This window comes from Typopeltis vanoorti, chromosome 9, assembly GCF_054136105.1.
Source record: "Typopeltis vanoorti isolate ZY-2024b chromosome 9, IOZ_Tvanoo_1.0, whole genome shotgun sequence".
NCBI lineage: Eukaryota > Metazoa > Arthropoda > Arachnida > Uropygi > Thelyphonidae > Typopeltis > Typopeltis vanoorti.
In genome coordinates this window covers 126,739,870-126,756,820 of record NC_143557.1, presented here as the reverse complement: position 1 = coordinate 126,756,820, position 16,951 = coordinate 126,739,870, and the positions used below count along the sequence as shown (strand labels likewise).

The 16,951-nt window shown below is 36.1% G+C and overlaps 1 protein-coding gene across 1 annotated transcript in view; it reads right to left on the bottom strand.

Annotated features, from left to right (window-relative positions):
* The window catches only part of LOC150103516 (carbonic anhydrase 7-like), a 124,401-nt gene that overhangs the window by 65,161 nt on the left and 42,289 nt on the right, over window positions 1–16,951 (bottom strand). The window contains exon 2 of the mRNA XM_090398239.1: window positions 14,709–14,906. Within this exon, the coding sequence (XP_090254365.1) occupies window positions 14,709–14,906 (198 nt within the window). The remainder of the gene's footprint in view (window positions 1–14,708; window positions 14,907–16,951) is intronic.

Below are 16,951 nucleotides of genomic sequence, written 5' to 3'. Positions count from 1 at the left end.
ATTTTTATGTTGGAACATGGTGTTAGTAATAACCAGTTCATGTCCTGAGCAGAAATCCAAGAAGTATTTGCCATTATTATTAGCTTTGCTCTTTTCTCCAAATTTTCCCAAAATATTTTTGTATGCCTGACAATCATTTCCTACTCTGCTATTTAGATCCCCCAGTAACTTTTCATTTTTCATTGTGTCAGCTGCTTTCTCTAAAGCTTCAAAAAATTCCTCCACTTCTACCTTAGGAGAACCTTCTGTGGGACCATAGGCACAAATAAGTCTCATTGTCCAGTTCCCCATTCTCATATTTGCTCACATCACTCTACTTGAGACTGCCTGCCATTCAAGAAGATTAGCCTCGTATTTTGTGTTGAATACTATGGCTACTCCTTCTTTTCCTTAATTGTCATTGCTTGAATATAACATTTTGTATTTATTGCTCAGAAAGATCTCACCAGTTTTTGTCTTTTTTGTTTCAGTCACCCCTATTATGTTGATCCGTACTTATCTAATTCCTCAGCTAGCTCCATTTCTTTGCCATTCAGGCTTCTTATGTTGATAGTACCGATCTTTAACTCTGGTGATATTGAGTTAGGGTGTATTTTCAGATTTGTTCCAGTAGCTGACTTTTCGCTGTTCGCCCTTGTTCCCTGGTGAAAACAACGGGGGCCTTGTTTAACCGGGCAACGCCCCAGCCAGCATGAAATTTTGTCATGTTGTACCATCATTTTGTATATTGGTTTAAGCCAATAAGAATACAATTTGGTTGGCTAAATCCCAAATTGCCAGTCCATCCTCGTTCGTTTGGTATCCAGGTAGATACCTAAAAGGGTGCACCATGAGAAGGTGAGGATTGGACATTAGGTCAGAAGCCCTGGTCAGTTCTCCACATTCCTTTAAAGGTTATGTGGAGGTCTCCTCTGTTATACAGCTTTGACCCTTATGCACCCCCAATTAATTATATTGGACCAATTAAGATGAGCACTGATGTGCTATACACCTTTAAAACTTTCATACACCAATAAAAATGCAATCATATGGTCAAATTGATGTGAATTTGGTAGTGCAGGTTGCATAAGCCATGACAGCACACCAAACTGAAATGGCCACATGACGCCACTGATGTGAACATATACATGTACTGTACTAACAAATATAAAATCGTTATCACTTTTGTATAACTTCTCAATGGGAAAAATTATTCAAGAGTGGAAGGAATGTATGATAATTCCATTGCACGAAGGTGCAAGGACTGATGTGTCCAACTGTTGATCTATCAGTATCTCTGAAGTAGTGGCAAAGATTTTGAGAAGTTAGTCAGAGTTTGTATACAGAAACGGCTTTAACAGGGAATCTATACTTTGCAATGAAAAACATGGAAAGGAAGGGTCATATTAGAGCAAACATGCGCATATTTTATAGCAATGTTACTGTGAGTAAGACAAGGGAATTTGATACACTGATACTTTGGACTTTGCTTTTGACAGGTTAAAACATGGAAGAGTGTTGCATAAATTGAAGAATACAAGGCTGTATTATAAAATATTAGCATGGGTAAGAGGATGACTAACCGACACTAAAATGTGGTTATGGGGAATGTGAGTCTACAAGATTTAAGGTGATCAGTGGTGTATTATGGACCAGTCCTTGGTCTACTGCTATTAAATCTTTACGTTAATAACATTTGGAAGGATTTGACAGGATTTGACAGGTGGCATGCAACTTTTTGTTGATATGCAATACTTGCAGAATGATTTGAATAGGCTGGAATTGTGGCATGTGAAAATGGCTATCAGTTCAATGCACTTTGATATAAATAGTTATTCACTGTCATATTATATTGGTGGGATTATATAATGCTAGAAGGAACTGACCAGGCTAGAGATCTTGGAGATTTATTAGAGAGGAAGCTGAAGTTCAAGGATTCACATAGCAAAGACTGGGAATACAACTCAGGGAATACTAATGCAATGCCAAAATAAACCTTGACATGCAAGAATGGAAGTTGTTTTGCCTCTTTACAAGGCCTTGATATGACCTAACTTGGACTATTGAACACATGTCTGGTCTCCTGGTTTCCACAGTGATGATGATACAGTGGAAAGCATGCAAAGGAGAGGTGGAATACAGATTATGAAGACAGACTGAAAATTTATGGACTAGCAAACAGAAGAAAAAGGTGTGATATGAGTGAGACTAACAAACGTCTTAAAGGGACAGAATACCAATACATGGAATTTTTCACTTTATGGAGGGTGGGGAGAGGACAAAAGGGCATCTGCAGAAGTTGAGAATGAATTAAGTGAAGAAGGGGTGAGAGCTAGATTTTTTCTCTCATAGTGGTGCATGATTGGGGTGGACTATGGACTGTCTTTGGAGGTTGTGTGCGCAGTTAATTTCAATGAATTCAAGAAAGGTATGACAGCTGGCACAGGTGATATGTGGCCTCCCTTGATGAGTCCCGGCTTTCTGGAGGTCTCTCTTAATAATAATGATACCCAAGTTGAACTTCATCTAGTGAAGTTCATCAAGCTTCCCTTTATCAAGTCCAAATTATGCTAATCAAAGAGAGCAGTGGTACTGTTGTTGAATATAAAAGTCTGACATAATGTCCAGTAAGAGTGTAATCACAGAGACTCAAAGTGGACTTAGTGTTATCATAGACTTTTATGTTTAACTTCAATTCTTCTCCTACTCTTATCCAGAGCCAGAAAATTCCCACTGCTTAGTTCTTCCTGGTGAGATTAACTTCATTAAATTCTGCCATTCTATTGGAGTATAGTGAATAATGATATTCTTTGTGCTGTTTACATCATTCTATGACACTATTTGCAATATTTAGACCATCAAGCTACAGTTTCTTTAGCACTGCATTCATCTAGTGCCTTCATTCAAGGCATCACAAATGTGAATCACTATGTTAACTGGCATCAAAAGTTCTCTATGGTAAGCTAATCATCCATATTCTATTTCACATGATGTACACATACCAGCTACTGAATTAGACACCTTTATGAAGATGTACATAAACGTCACTTACGCAGCATATATGAAAAATGCTTGGTCACGTGTTCTAGGCAAATATTTAAGAATGCTGCTGGTCAGTAATTCAATAGTGATGATGACAATGGGAAAAACAAAGGATCTTTCAGAGTTCAATAAAGTGCTTATCATGGGTGTGTGGCTGGAGCTACGATTTTGAAAACAGTTTTTAAGAAAACCAGCTGTTTTCTTAAAAACTTTTAAGAAAACAGCTGGTTTCTTAAAAGCAAAACAGCTTTTAAGAAACCAGCAGTTGACTGGTTTCTTAAAAGGTAAGATATCCTGGGTGTTTAATCACTGGAAAAATAACCTGCTTTGCTGGTCTAAGAGGCATAACTGTGGTCCTAGAACAGTCTGTCAATCGCTATCATCTAAGAAGGATTATATGGACAAACAGAACTTCCTGCATGCAGTAACTGACCAAAACATTTAATGAAGGTTGTTCCTGACCCATATCCCACAAAACTATGTGCACGGAATGGAAGAATGTTGGCAGTCACATGCCTATATGGAAATCACTGTTTTAAATAAAAAGTTTCTAATTCAGTGACTGGTATGTGTATAAGCATGATGCCGGCACAGAGTCAAGGTGGCGCTAGAAGCCACAATCCAGTAGAAGCTTCCATAGATATGCAAAAAATTTAGATATCAGAAGTGAATGTACCATATATTAACCATACATAAAAGTAAATTCATAGTCTAGGAATGAGAAAAATTTTCATAACATCTGAATACACTCAGGTATGTGAAATAATCCAGCAATAACAGAGCATCTGTGATAATTACCAAGCCTTAATCTTTCAGCATAGGATGTAGCTTTCTTGGCAGACCCAGGATTTCTAGCAACTATAACAGCATTCCTATAGTCTGGTATACTTTTCTGGCTGTACTGTATATTCAAGCTAAATTACTTAGTGGATTAAGAATTCTCTTTAAACAGTTGCATGGTTTAGTGAATCTTGTCATAGTTGGAGCATTGGTTTTAAGAGAGCCTGAAGATGTGCCAGATAACTCCATTAATGAAGATAGTGATAATCCAAATGCTAATGAAGATAGTGATAATCCAAACGCTAATGAAGATGGTAATAATGCTAATATTAGAGAGGTAATGGACAATAATATAATTCTGGCTCATAGAGATGCTAAGAAAATGCCATCAAGAACATTAAAATTAGAATTAACAGATGAAAGCAGTGATGATGATATTAATCCACAAATGAGAGGATTGCAAAGGCAGCTGGAAAAGGAGAGAGACCATTATTTATGTGTTGTGTGCCAAGATCGACCCAAAAGTGTAACATTGTTACCATGTCGACACGTATGCTTATGTGAAAGTTGCTCCTTAAGACTCATAAGAACACACTGTGTATGCCCTATTTGTAGAAGATCCATACTTGATACAATGCATGTGTTCATTTAAATGAGTGTAAAACAGGGAGTGCATCAAGTTATGTATATTGACTTCAATTGTAAAAAGTCATTTGTTCAAACTTCAATCATATTTATAATGAACAAAAGTGATTTTCATGTTTGGCTTTGAAAATAAATATATCGTTTACCTTTTAAAATTTTTGTTCTGGTATCTACATATATTAGAACCATTTACTTTAATGAACAAATCAAAAGTGATGTCAAATTTTTTTACTATGTATTCTTTCTTTCTTTCTTTTTTTTTTTTTTTTGTTCTTAGTGATATATGGTATAGTGTTTTGTTTTATTTCCAAAGTTCTAGATAAACTTCTAGTCAACAGCTTGTCAATAGCAAACTTGCAGTTTCATAAGAGATGTAATGGTTTTGATGTAAAGTTTACTGTAATTTGATAGTTCTTATTTATTAAAATTTAATCTGCATATATCATTCTGATAAAACATTTCTTTATTGTTTATCAAATCAAGATTACATTTTGTCATATGAATTAATTGTGTATTTACCTGTACTGTGTTGTACTCATGAAATCTAATTTCTGGTCAACAAGCTCTGTGTGCATAATATTTTCTTTTTTTTTCTTCTTTCCTTTTTAGTGCCGTCATAGTTAGGATAAATAAGTTGTATTGCCAGTATTTCTGTTTATGCATTTTTTTTTTTTTTTAAATATTCTTGAAACTTGAAAGTTTGTCTATTTTTGTTGCACTTTCACTTTTGAAAATAAGTATTCATAAATAGAGTATTCATTTGATTATGTTCAATATAAACACTTATTTCAAAAGCTTTTTTAATTCTCAGTTAATTTGGGAATTGAAATAGAAGATTTAATTATTTTAGCACCTTCATACTATTAGAGCTCTCACCAGAGTACTGCTGTGAATTTTGTTGCATGTAGGAATAAATCCTTATTAGACTAATATTTCATTTAATGGTAATCTGGTTTGAATGTGTACAACATAAAAGAAACCACTTTTTAGACAAATGTGAAATTAAGAAAACATTAATCTTTTGTCCTGTATATTTTGTATGCATTGTAGTCTTTATTATTAATATTTTCACAGATATTTGTTAATATTTTTTTATTATGGTTTACTGTATTGTACCATTTTGAGTCCAATGATTGGCAAAGTAAATATCTGAACATTCACTTGTTGGACTGCAAAATATAGACCATATAATTGGTTTGCCTTTCCTTTTATATTTGGAATAGTGTAAAAAGTGATGTGTTGCATGAAAACTTTTTTTTATTGCATTTTATTGATTACTTCAGAGGGAATAGAGAAAATATTTGATACAGAGCTACACTACAGAACAAATGTTTTTATTTGTTTTTTTTTAAATAACTGTATTATAGATACACTGAAGAGTTGCAGTTTCATTAAACCATTTAAATAACCATACAGCTTCAGTTTGTTATTATTATTATTTTTGCCCATAAATCTGATTTAAACCGAGCAGTGATTCTGAACTTATTTATCCATAAAGATTGTTTTATATATATATATATATATATATATATATATATATATACTTAAATATAAAGAGCTAATAAGCTTCATTTCGGCGATATAAACAATATTTTAAATTAAGGGGATATAAAATCCACATTGTTTTAAAACTGAATAAGAAACTCAAAGATTGGAATCGGAGAGTTTCATGCCGAATATAGTAAACTATAAAGTATCGGTGACACTAGCGTGAACTAATGCGAGTGACCCTAGTACGTAGTACAATATCGGACAACTCGTTGCAAAGGTGGGGAAAGTTCAGATCGCTATTCTTAGGTATTTTCCATAATGTAAAAACACATTTCCTAGGAAATGTATGCTGTTATTACATTATGGAGGAGGGTCACTACCCAGACAGGTTTCAGCCTTTTTTGAGGCTTCATCAGTGAGTAGCTAGACCATAATACCAAAGTGTATAGTGAAAAGAACTCGTATAGCAGATATATAAGTTCTTTTTGCTATACATTTTGGTATTATGGTCTAGCTACTCACTGATGAAGCCTCAAAAAAGGCTGAAACCGGTCTGGGTAGTGACCCTCCTCCAAAATGTAATAACAGCATACATTTCCTAGGAAATGTTTTTACATTATGGAAAATACCTAAGAATACCGATCTGAACTTTCCCCACCTTTGCAACGAGTTGTCCGATATTGTACTACGTACTAGGGTCACTTGCATTAGCTCACGCTAGTGTCGCCGATACTTTATAGTTTACTATATTCGGCATGAAACTCTCTGATTCCAATCTTTGAGTTTCTTATTCGGTTTTAAAACGATGTGGATTTTATATCCCCTTAATTTAAAATATATATATATATATATATATATATCACTTGCAACAGAACATAAGGTCTGTATCCGTATTTAACATTATGATGATGATGATATATATCATAAGAGTACACACTTATGATATATATCACACACACACACACACACACACACACACACACACACACACACACACACACACACACACACACACACACATCGAGCTTTGATAAGATCCTATCTAGCCTACTGTGCCCAGATTTGGGTGCCAGGGTTTCTTCTTGATGGGGAGGAGGTGGAGGATCCAGAGATGAGTGACCAAGATGATGGCAGGTCTATGGAATGAACCTTGTGAGAGGAGGTTGAAGATTTGTGGGTTGCAGAAATTGGCTGATAGGCAGAAAAGGGACGATATGATTGAGACATTCAAATTACTGAAGGGTTTCTATAAGATTGGTTCAGAAGATATTTTTCAGAATGGGACTGGTGGTGGAAGGACTAGGGGCCATCCATGGAAGCTGGGCAAGAGTGTGGTTGGCAGGGGTGTTGGAGCTGGGTTTTTTACTTGGAGAGTGGTGAATGAGTGGAATAAGCTGCCAGAGTCTATTGTGGGTGCCATGACTGTGGATGAGTTCAGGGCGAGTGTATGATAGATACTGGTGAATGAATGCTGAATGGTTGTTCTAGACATGATGTTGGGGCCTCCCTTGATGAGTCTAGGGACTCCTTGGAGTTGCCCATTCTAATAATAATAATCATAATAATAATAATATTTGCCATTATTATTAGCTTTGCACTTTTCTCCAAATTTTCCCAAAATATTTTTGTATGTCTCACAATCATTTCAATAACTTCATTTCAATCAACAATAACATAGTCAATGAGACTTTTCTTATTCCTTGCCTCTTCTCTCCATGTGAATTTGTGCACATTTTTATGTTGGAACATGGTGTTAGTAATAACCAGTCCGGTCCTGAGCAGAAATCCAACAGGTATTTGCCGTTATTATTAGCTTTGCACTTTTCTCCAAATTTTCCCAAAATATTTTTGTATGTCTCACAATCATTTTCTACTCTGCTATTTAGATCCCCAAAAAGGACCAACTTTTCCTTTTTCATTGGGTCAGTTGCTTTCTCTAAAGCCTCAAAAATTCCTCCGTTTCTATCTTAGTAGAACCTTCTGTGGGACCATAGGCACAAATAAGTACATGGTCCACTTTCCCATTCTCATATTTGCCCACATTACTCTACTTGAGACATTAACAGAAAACAAGAGAGCAATCTGAATCTCGCGCCGGGCCTTATATTGCAAAATGTGAGTGCCCTCTCTCGATGACTACGTCATGCTCATAGCTGTGGCCAATTGGTCACCGCAACTCCGAACTGTTTTGACATGGTTCTAATACATAGATCATCTTATATACATCTAATAATAACATTTCAGTACTGAGATATAACTTTCCCTTATTAATTTTTACACAGACATTATCAACTTTAAATATAGATTTCTCAAAATTACTTAATATCTACAACCTCAGATGGTTAGACATACTTCTGAGTGAACATATGTAGACTATCCTTTTAGCTCTTCTTCTGGAGGCATAAGTATGTCCTTATCCTTAGATCTAATCGTTACTGTGTGTTGGGTCGCAAACAAGATGACTCACCAATAGTGAATCAGCACTTTTTCCGACACAACACTTTGCTCTTTTCTCCAAATTTTCCCAAAATATTTTTGTATGTCTGACAATCATTTCCTACTCTGCTATTTAGATCCCCAACAAGGATCAACTTTTTCTTTTTCATTGTGTCAGTTGCTTTTTCTAAAGCATCAAAAAATTCCTCCACTTCTACCTTAGTAGAACCTTCTGTGGGACCATAGGCACAAATAAGTCTCATTGTCCAATTCTCCATTCTGATATTTGCCCACATCACTCTACTTGAGACTGCCTGCCATTCAAGAAGATTAGCCTCGTATTTAGTGTCGAATAGTATGGCTACTCCTTCTTTTCCTTGATTGTCATTTCCTGAATATAACATTTTGTATTTATTGCTCAGAAAGATCTCACCAGGTATCTGGTACTTATCTAATTCCTCAGCTAGCTCCATTTCTTTGCCATTCAGGCTTCTTATGTTGATAGTACCGATCTTTGGTGATGTTGAGTTGGTGTGTGTTTTCAGATTTGTTCCAGTAGCTGACTTTTTGCTATTCACCCTGGTTCTCTGACAAAAACAACGGGAGCCCTGTTTAACTGGGTGATGCCTTGGCCGGCATGAAATTTTGTCATTTTGCACCATCATTTTGTATTTTGGTTTAAACAAATAAGAATACAATTTGGTCAGCTAAATCCCAAATTGCCAGCCCATCCTCGTTTGTACAGTATCCAAGGTAGATACCCAACAGGGTGCAACACGAGAAGGTGAGGATTGGTTGGTTCTCTGCATTCCTTTAAAGGCTATGTGGAAGTCTCCAGCTTTGACCATTAAGCTCCCCTTGTCTGATTACAGTCTTTATTTTTTGTATGTGTGTGTTTTGAGGCAGGAGATAGGATCTTTTTCAGAAACCCTCTCTAAACTTTCAAAATTCTTCAGTTCTGCAAAGAATCATATCCCCACCCCATGATATGAGCCCAGACTAGCCAGGATCCTAAAAAAAGCAACTGTACTTGCATTTCAAGTGTGAGTGAAACAGAAAGAATTATTTTAATCAGATGAGAATAGCACCAAAGACAAATGAAATACCTAAAATGTGACAAATTTGGTTTCTTTGTGACAAGATTTGAGATGAAATGAATAGCTGGACACTAAGTTGGTATGTAGTAGCTTAGTGTTCAGCCATTCAGTATGATTCAACAGGAAATTCAAGATGTCAGAATCACACAACAAAGATGGCTGTACTGATGAGCAATGAAAAATAAATTCATGACCGAGTTTATGAGTGTAGCTTCTTGATCACTATAAATATCATCATACCATCACACCTTCAAATGACTCTAGTAATTTTGTTCAAAAAGCAGGATTCTATACAAATTGTTTAGGTCCATCTATGCCAGCCAGCAATAAATCTAGACCACAGTTAGGTTCCAGTTAATTAGTATTCCTATGTAAAAGGAATCTACCAGGATGTGCTGAAAAGTTGTGATAATAATCGCCATGAAGGAATGAATTATACCCATGTAAATTACACATTATTCTACATATTCCCCACAAAGTCTTATATGTGTGTTACAACGCTGCTACATCATTTGCAATACTCTGAGAAAAAAAGTCTTTCCCTTGATACACAAACCAGTACTCAGCTGCAGATATTACTTCATCACCTGGCTTAGAATAAGTAATATTACTTCATTAAAAGGCTTAGAATAAGTAATGAGAAAAAGATCTAAAAGATGGAGCATCTGAATGGCTGATTCTAAACAAAGTTATCAGATATTATATCTGCTAAAACAGCATTTCTCAACCTTTCTAAAGCCAAGGACAAGTAAAATGCTGAAAACAATGATACGGTCCACTAAGTTACAGAGGTGTAGGTGGGACGATTACTGTCTACAAAACAGCAACTGAGTGATGAAATAGACTTCAACGATTTTGTGAACAGATTAGCAAGAAAAATAACATTTTAGAATGTTGAAATTAAAGTTTTACTTCAAAAATAAACATAGTGTTTTTAATTTATTTCCCTATATGTCAATTTTGACTTTTGGTAATTTTTTTAAAAACCTAAGTAGGAATTACCAACATCTCAGAAAACTGTGCCATTTATAACATAATAAATCTAAAAGCATGTTTTTAATACATATGGAAACATAATTAATTAAATTGGAAGTAAACGATTAAAAGTGTATCATCATTGAAAAGTTTTAATTTTTATTAAACAAATAAATAATACAATCTAATTATGTTACTACTTACTTTTAATGAGATGGTTGAGCTTCTCGGCCCTCGCAGAGTTGCTGGATATCTGGCTCAATATTGTTCAAATTCAGTCGAAGACCAGCACACACACACACACACAAAGACGATTTCTGTATTTTGTTTTTATTTGAAGGAGCAATGAAAATCCTTTCTCACAAAGATAGGTTACAGAGAACTGAATGACGATTTTCATTGCTTTTTCAGATAATTCAGGAAATTCAATTCTCACTGAAGGATAGATCCAAAATCGAGCCAAACCAAGATCACAGAATTGCATTTTAAGTCCACTGTCACTTGAAAGCTCAATTAACTGTTCTTTTTTTCGATAATGAAAGGTCGTTCTTGTGACAGCAAGCCAAAAATAGATCGCAAGCCTACAAAAATTTCTTATAAAAGTTATTTGGAAAATATGTTTCAAAATTCCATTTCAGAGTTTTGAGGTGGTCACAAACCCTTTCCAGAAACTCAAAATCAACAAAAATATCATTTTCCGCTAAAAAGGATTCCAATGTTGGAAAAGATGTAAATTGTCTGTCTTTTACATAATTAATCCATAAAACCAGTTTTTTCTCGAATGCCTTTATTTTGTCATAGGCAAACAGTTAAAGAATTGTCCTGAAGGGAGAGTTTTAGTTCATTTAATTTCGAAAAAATGTCTGAAAGATAGGATAGTGCTGATAACCATGCTTCGTCAAAAAGGAGTGATGCAAAATCAGAATGACGTTCATTTACAAATGACAAAACTTCGTGCCTTAAATGAAATAAACTTGTTAATACTTTGCCCCTGGAAAGTCAGCGAATTTCAGAATGAAGCAAAAGTTGTATATATTCACTGCCTATTTCATCACTGAGTACTGAAAATAACCTGTTATTTAACGGTTGAGCTTTAATAAAATTAACTAGCTTGACAGCATTATATTGCACAGTTTTAAATTCTGGTGGCATTCCTTTGGAGGCTAACGCTTCCCCGCCCAATTCATATCTGGAGCTACTTTCTTGACCATAGAAACAACCCCATTATACCTGCCCGTATGGGTGTGAGCTCCATCCGAACAGAAGCCTATACATTTTTCTCACTGGATCCCTTTGTGTATTATGTAATTATTGAGAGTGTGAAATATTTCTTCTCCAGTGGTTCGGGATGGCAAAGTTCTACAAAACACAATATCATCATGAATGTTGTTATCATGCGCATATCTTATGTAGCATATTAACTGTAACATCAGTAGTCTCGTCTATTTGTAACGCATAATAAGGGCTCTTCTTAAGTCTTTCGATTAACTGAGATTCTACGTCACCGGCTATATCATTCATTCTGTGACTGACATGTCATTTGACAGAGGAATCAAATCAACATCTTTTAGTAACTTGTTTGCCAAACATTGTTTTTACCACATCTATTAATGCTATTAATGGAATCCATGGCCGAAACTATATCTTTCTCATGATTTAATGTCCTTAAGTGTTGCTGAAAAAATTCAATTGGCTAATTTTTCACATCACAATGTTTAGTTTCTAAATGTCGTCAGAGCTTTGCAGGTTTCATGCACTCGTTCAACAACACTTCATAACACAAAACACAGTGAGATTTCTGTTCACTTTCATCTCCACACCAAGTAAACCCGAATTCCAAATATGAACTGTTATATTTCCTACTGTATTTTTTCATTGACCTGCTTGTTTCTTCTTCTTTAATAATATCAGATTTACTCGCTGTTACAACACTAGTATCACAATTAGGATTAGCATCACCTGTTTCGTTTGCCCTTCTTTTCAAAGTCCTAGTCCTAAGCCACTTTTCCATTATTAAAAAATGTTTCGAAAAATATATAAATATATAATACTGGGGGTTAACTCAGGACACACATAGTCCAAGTATCACTTAGCACTTCTCAAGATATACTGAGACTTGGTTGAAGAAGGGAAACCTTCAATAATAAAAATCAATAAACAAGCCATTGGTTGAAATGTGGATAACACATGTTCACTTCAAATCTGACCAAACAGCAAGGGAAGGCGGAAGCAATAAAACTATATTATTGTGCACTTCACTCCTCTTTTATAATTATCATTCTGTCACTACAAATTTAGCCTTTGAACATTCTGACGATATTTGTTGTTGTTTTTTTTAAGTCTCCAATTGATTTCAATAATTTTTACTTACTTATTATTACGGTATCTCCATGGAGTCAATAGACTCATCGCGGGAGACCCCAACTAGCAAAACAATAATATCTGTCATATCCCTTCAGGCAAAAAACCTTGTTCTGACACTCTTGTTAACCATACTCTTCTTTAATTTCCAGGGATGACCTCTTGTTCTTTCATCACTATCACACAGCTGAAACATTTCCCCTGCATCAATCCTATAAAAACCTTTCAGTTATTTAAATGTTTCTATCATATCCCCTCTTCTCTGCCTATCAACCAACCTCTGCAATCCACAAGCTCTCAATCTATCAATGTAGGGAGCAATTTTTTTTACATCACTCACCAACTTAGTCACTTTTATCTGAACCCTCGCCACAGCCTCCTCATCTCCAAGGAATCCAGGTGACCAGAACTGAGCACAGTAATCCAAATGTGGAAGTATCAACGCTTTATAAAGGGGAATAATAACCTCTTTATCTCTGGATGTCAGTGTGTTCCTCAACAACCAAGTAGTCCTATGTGCAATCTTGGACACCTTAGCAATGTGTCCCCTGAACTTAATCTCCCTATCTACCAACACTTCTAAGTCCCTAGCCTCATCAATCTCTTGGAATACTGTTTCATCAATGCAGTACACAGCTGGTAATCTTTTAATCTCAAAATGCAATTTTAATCAAAAAAAAAAAAAATCAGCTAACGCCATTTTATTCCCGTATACAGGGAGTAAGCGAGGCCATTTAGCACTATCTAACTTTTGGAGACTGAGTGGGCAGTTCACTCTCCACTGGTACCAATCAGAGATAGATGGTCCAAGGCTATCACTAATTAAACGGTACACAGTGAAGAGAGACGGCTCAAATGTGCCGCCATCTCGTGGTCCCTAACCCTAACACAATATATTTAATGTCTGAAATAATGTGGGTTCTACGGTCGATTTTCTTGAGTTTACGGGACGAAAAACCCGAGTTTCCAGGAGGAAAAACCCGCTTGCCTGTGCTAGAGATCGACTAACTCGGGAACCGGTCGAAAAAAAGTCTTAGAAAAATTTCCTCTAGTCACCGACTAGACTCGAAACCAAGTCTTCCTTCGTGCGGCCAAGCGCCGTGGTATGCAAACGCCACATCCACTGAGCTACACAGTGCAATTTTAATTTGTTTAGATAATTTTAAAAAATATTTATTTAATTAATTTAAGTCTGTCTGCGGACCACCTATCCCATCGTCATGGGACCACCTGTCCCACTCATCTTGAAGACTCCCATGATGAGTCTTCATGACTACATGGAGATACTAATATATAGAGAGATAATAATATCTTTCAGCAATCTATTATGTGCATACATACAACAAGCATCAAATACAATGGTATATGCTTAAATTCAAAATTATTATTCTCACTGATCTAATCAAGTCTGCATCTTGAATAAGATTTATTAAAGATAACGAAACATTCATTTAAACATTAAGGAATTTTATACAGCCATGAACTATAATTCCTCTTATGAGCAAAACAGCTGATAACTAATGCACGTGAGAGATAAATAAAAAGTACTAAAACCCAATTAAACATTGAATAAACGCTAAACTTATAACTTAATTTTTATAAAAAGATGTTATGAAGAGACAATGAGATAAAATCATAGTCTCACATTTTAATGAGTAGCTTAACCATGTTGAGCTGTCCATGAAAGGTCTAAATTCGTGAGTAGATCAGACTGCTCACAAGTTCAGAATACAATATCGAGCTTAATGATTTGATTTTTCAACATCTATGTTTTGACACATCTATGCAATAAGAGGTTTAATTTAAAACCTTTTTGACTTCAAATGGATGAAATTACAAGAAGCCTATTACATGAATAAATGTAAAAAATATATTAATAAAGAGATATTAATTATCACTCACGGGATCCTTTGCCATCAACATTTACCCTCCAACCAGCACCAGTATTTGTTACTGAGATGCAGTTTTCAGGAACAAAATTCCATGATAAAGGCTGCTGCTGCAAATCTGGATCTTCTTCCACCAGTGATGTTATGATGTCAATAGGAGACTGTCGGGTTCCAGAAGCTCTCCTGTAGTACTGGTGCCAAAAGGTAGGTCCTAGAACAATAATAATTAATATTAGATCTCCAGATAGTTTAGTATAATATTTCTTTTATTATATGTTGGGAGACATGGAAAATATCAGCACTTTACAGCAAGGTTTAAATACTGTATTGCAATGCAAAGACTTCCAACAATGAATCTTCTGATTCTATAGACATCTGTGATGATAAAGTAATTGAAACCATGAGTTATTATTATTATTATTATTCCGGGCAACTCCAAGGAGTCTACAGACTCATCAAGGGAGGCCCTAACATCATGTCAAGAACAACTATTCGACATTCACACAGTATCTATCATACCTCGCCTTGAACTCATTCACGGTCGTAGCACCCACAACAGACTCTGGCAGCTTATTCCACTCATTCACCACTCTCCAAGTAAAAACCTAGCTCTAACACCCCTGCTAACCACATTCCTGCCCACCTTCAATGTATGGCCCCTTGTCATCCCACCACCAGTCCTATTCTCAAAAATATCTTCTGGATTAATCTTATAGAAACCCTTCAGTAATTTGAATGTCTCAATCATATCATCCCTTTTCCGCCTATCGACCAATTTTTGCAACCCACAAATCTTCAACCTGTTCTCATAAGGTTCATTCCACAGACCTGCTATCATCTTGGTCACTCGTCTCTGGATCCTCTCCACCTCCCCATCAAGAAGAAACCCTGGTGCCAATATCTGGGTACAGTAGTCTAGATGGGGTCTTATCGAGGCTCGATACAGAGGAACGATAACTTGTTTATCTCTGCTTGTTAAAGTATTTTTCAGAAGCCAAGTGATTTGATAAGCTGAATTTAGCCACTTTTGCAATGTGCCCACTAAACTTCAAATCCCTATCCACCAACACTCCCAAATCCCTGGCCTCATCAATCTCCTGGAGTACAGCTCCACCAATGTGATATACTGCTGCTATTCTTTTCACCCCAAAATGCATAGCCTTACACTCTGCCAGATTAAATTGACATCCATTTTCCCTAGCCCAGTCCTCCAAATGATCCAAATCATCCTGTAAAATTTTGACATCCTGTGCACTCACAATTGCTCTACCCAACTTTGCATCATCAGCAAACAAGTGAACACTTCTTGAAAGTTTATTTTTTCACTTGGTTAGACTATAATAAATTTAGTTTAATCCTTTATCCAAGTGTGAGCAAACAAAGTTTGCGCCTGAAAATATCTTCAGGACTGGGGTAAGGTAGTACAACACCGGGTAACTCGTAGCAAGGTGGACCAAGCTAACATCACTCCTATCTCAGTATCTCCCATAATGCAAAACACATCTCCTTGCGGATATGTATAATGTTATGCATTAAGGGCCCTTCCCTTAATGCATAGCATTAAGCTTTTCAAGCTTAATGGTGTTATTCATCTCCATTTAACCCCTACTTGATTTATTATTCGGCCTCTAGGTATACAGTCAGCCATTGCTTCATGTAAACACTTCTTAACTGCCTCCCATGCACTATCAACTTCTAGCCCTTGCAGTTGTACATGCCATGGCACTGAACTAATCAAACTCCTAAGCTTGTCATACTTACCAGCCCGATAATTCCACATGTACCCTGTCTTAATTGTAAATTCCACACCTTTAGCCACCTCCCAAGTCAAGATCCTATAATCACTCTCACCAATTGGTGGCAATGTGGTCATATTTGTTACAGCCAAATCCTCAGATGCAATTACTAGGTCAAGCACTCTCTGACCCCTACTATTTTCCATTACATGTTGTCGCAGATAGTTATCCCTTAATAACTGCATAAAATCCAATTCCTTCCTCCCGTGTGTCCTCTCCTCGCCCCAATCAATGCGACCATAGTTGAAATCTCCCATAATAATTACCCTCCTTCCACTCATTTCTTCTATTTGCTTGTGCATACTATCTCCACCATCTTTTCCATCACCTGGTCTATAGCAGCACCCAATTGCATATTTTGTTCTGCTAGCCACAATCTCACACCAAATGGCCTCGAATGTGCTCTTTTCTCTATCCTGCAATTTAACTTCTGTTCTCCTTGGCTGCAGCTCATCAACAA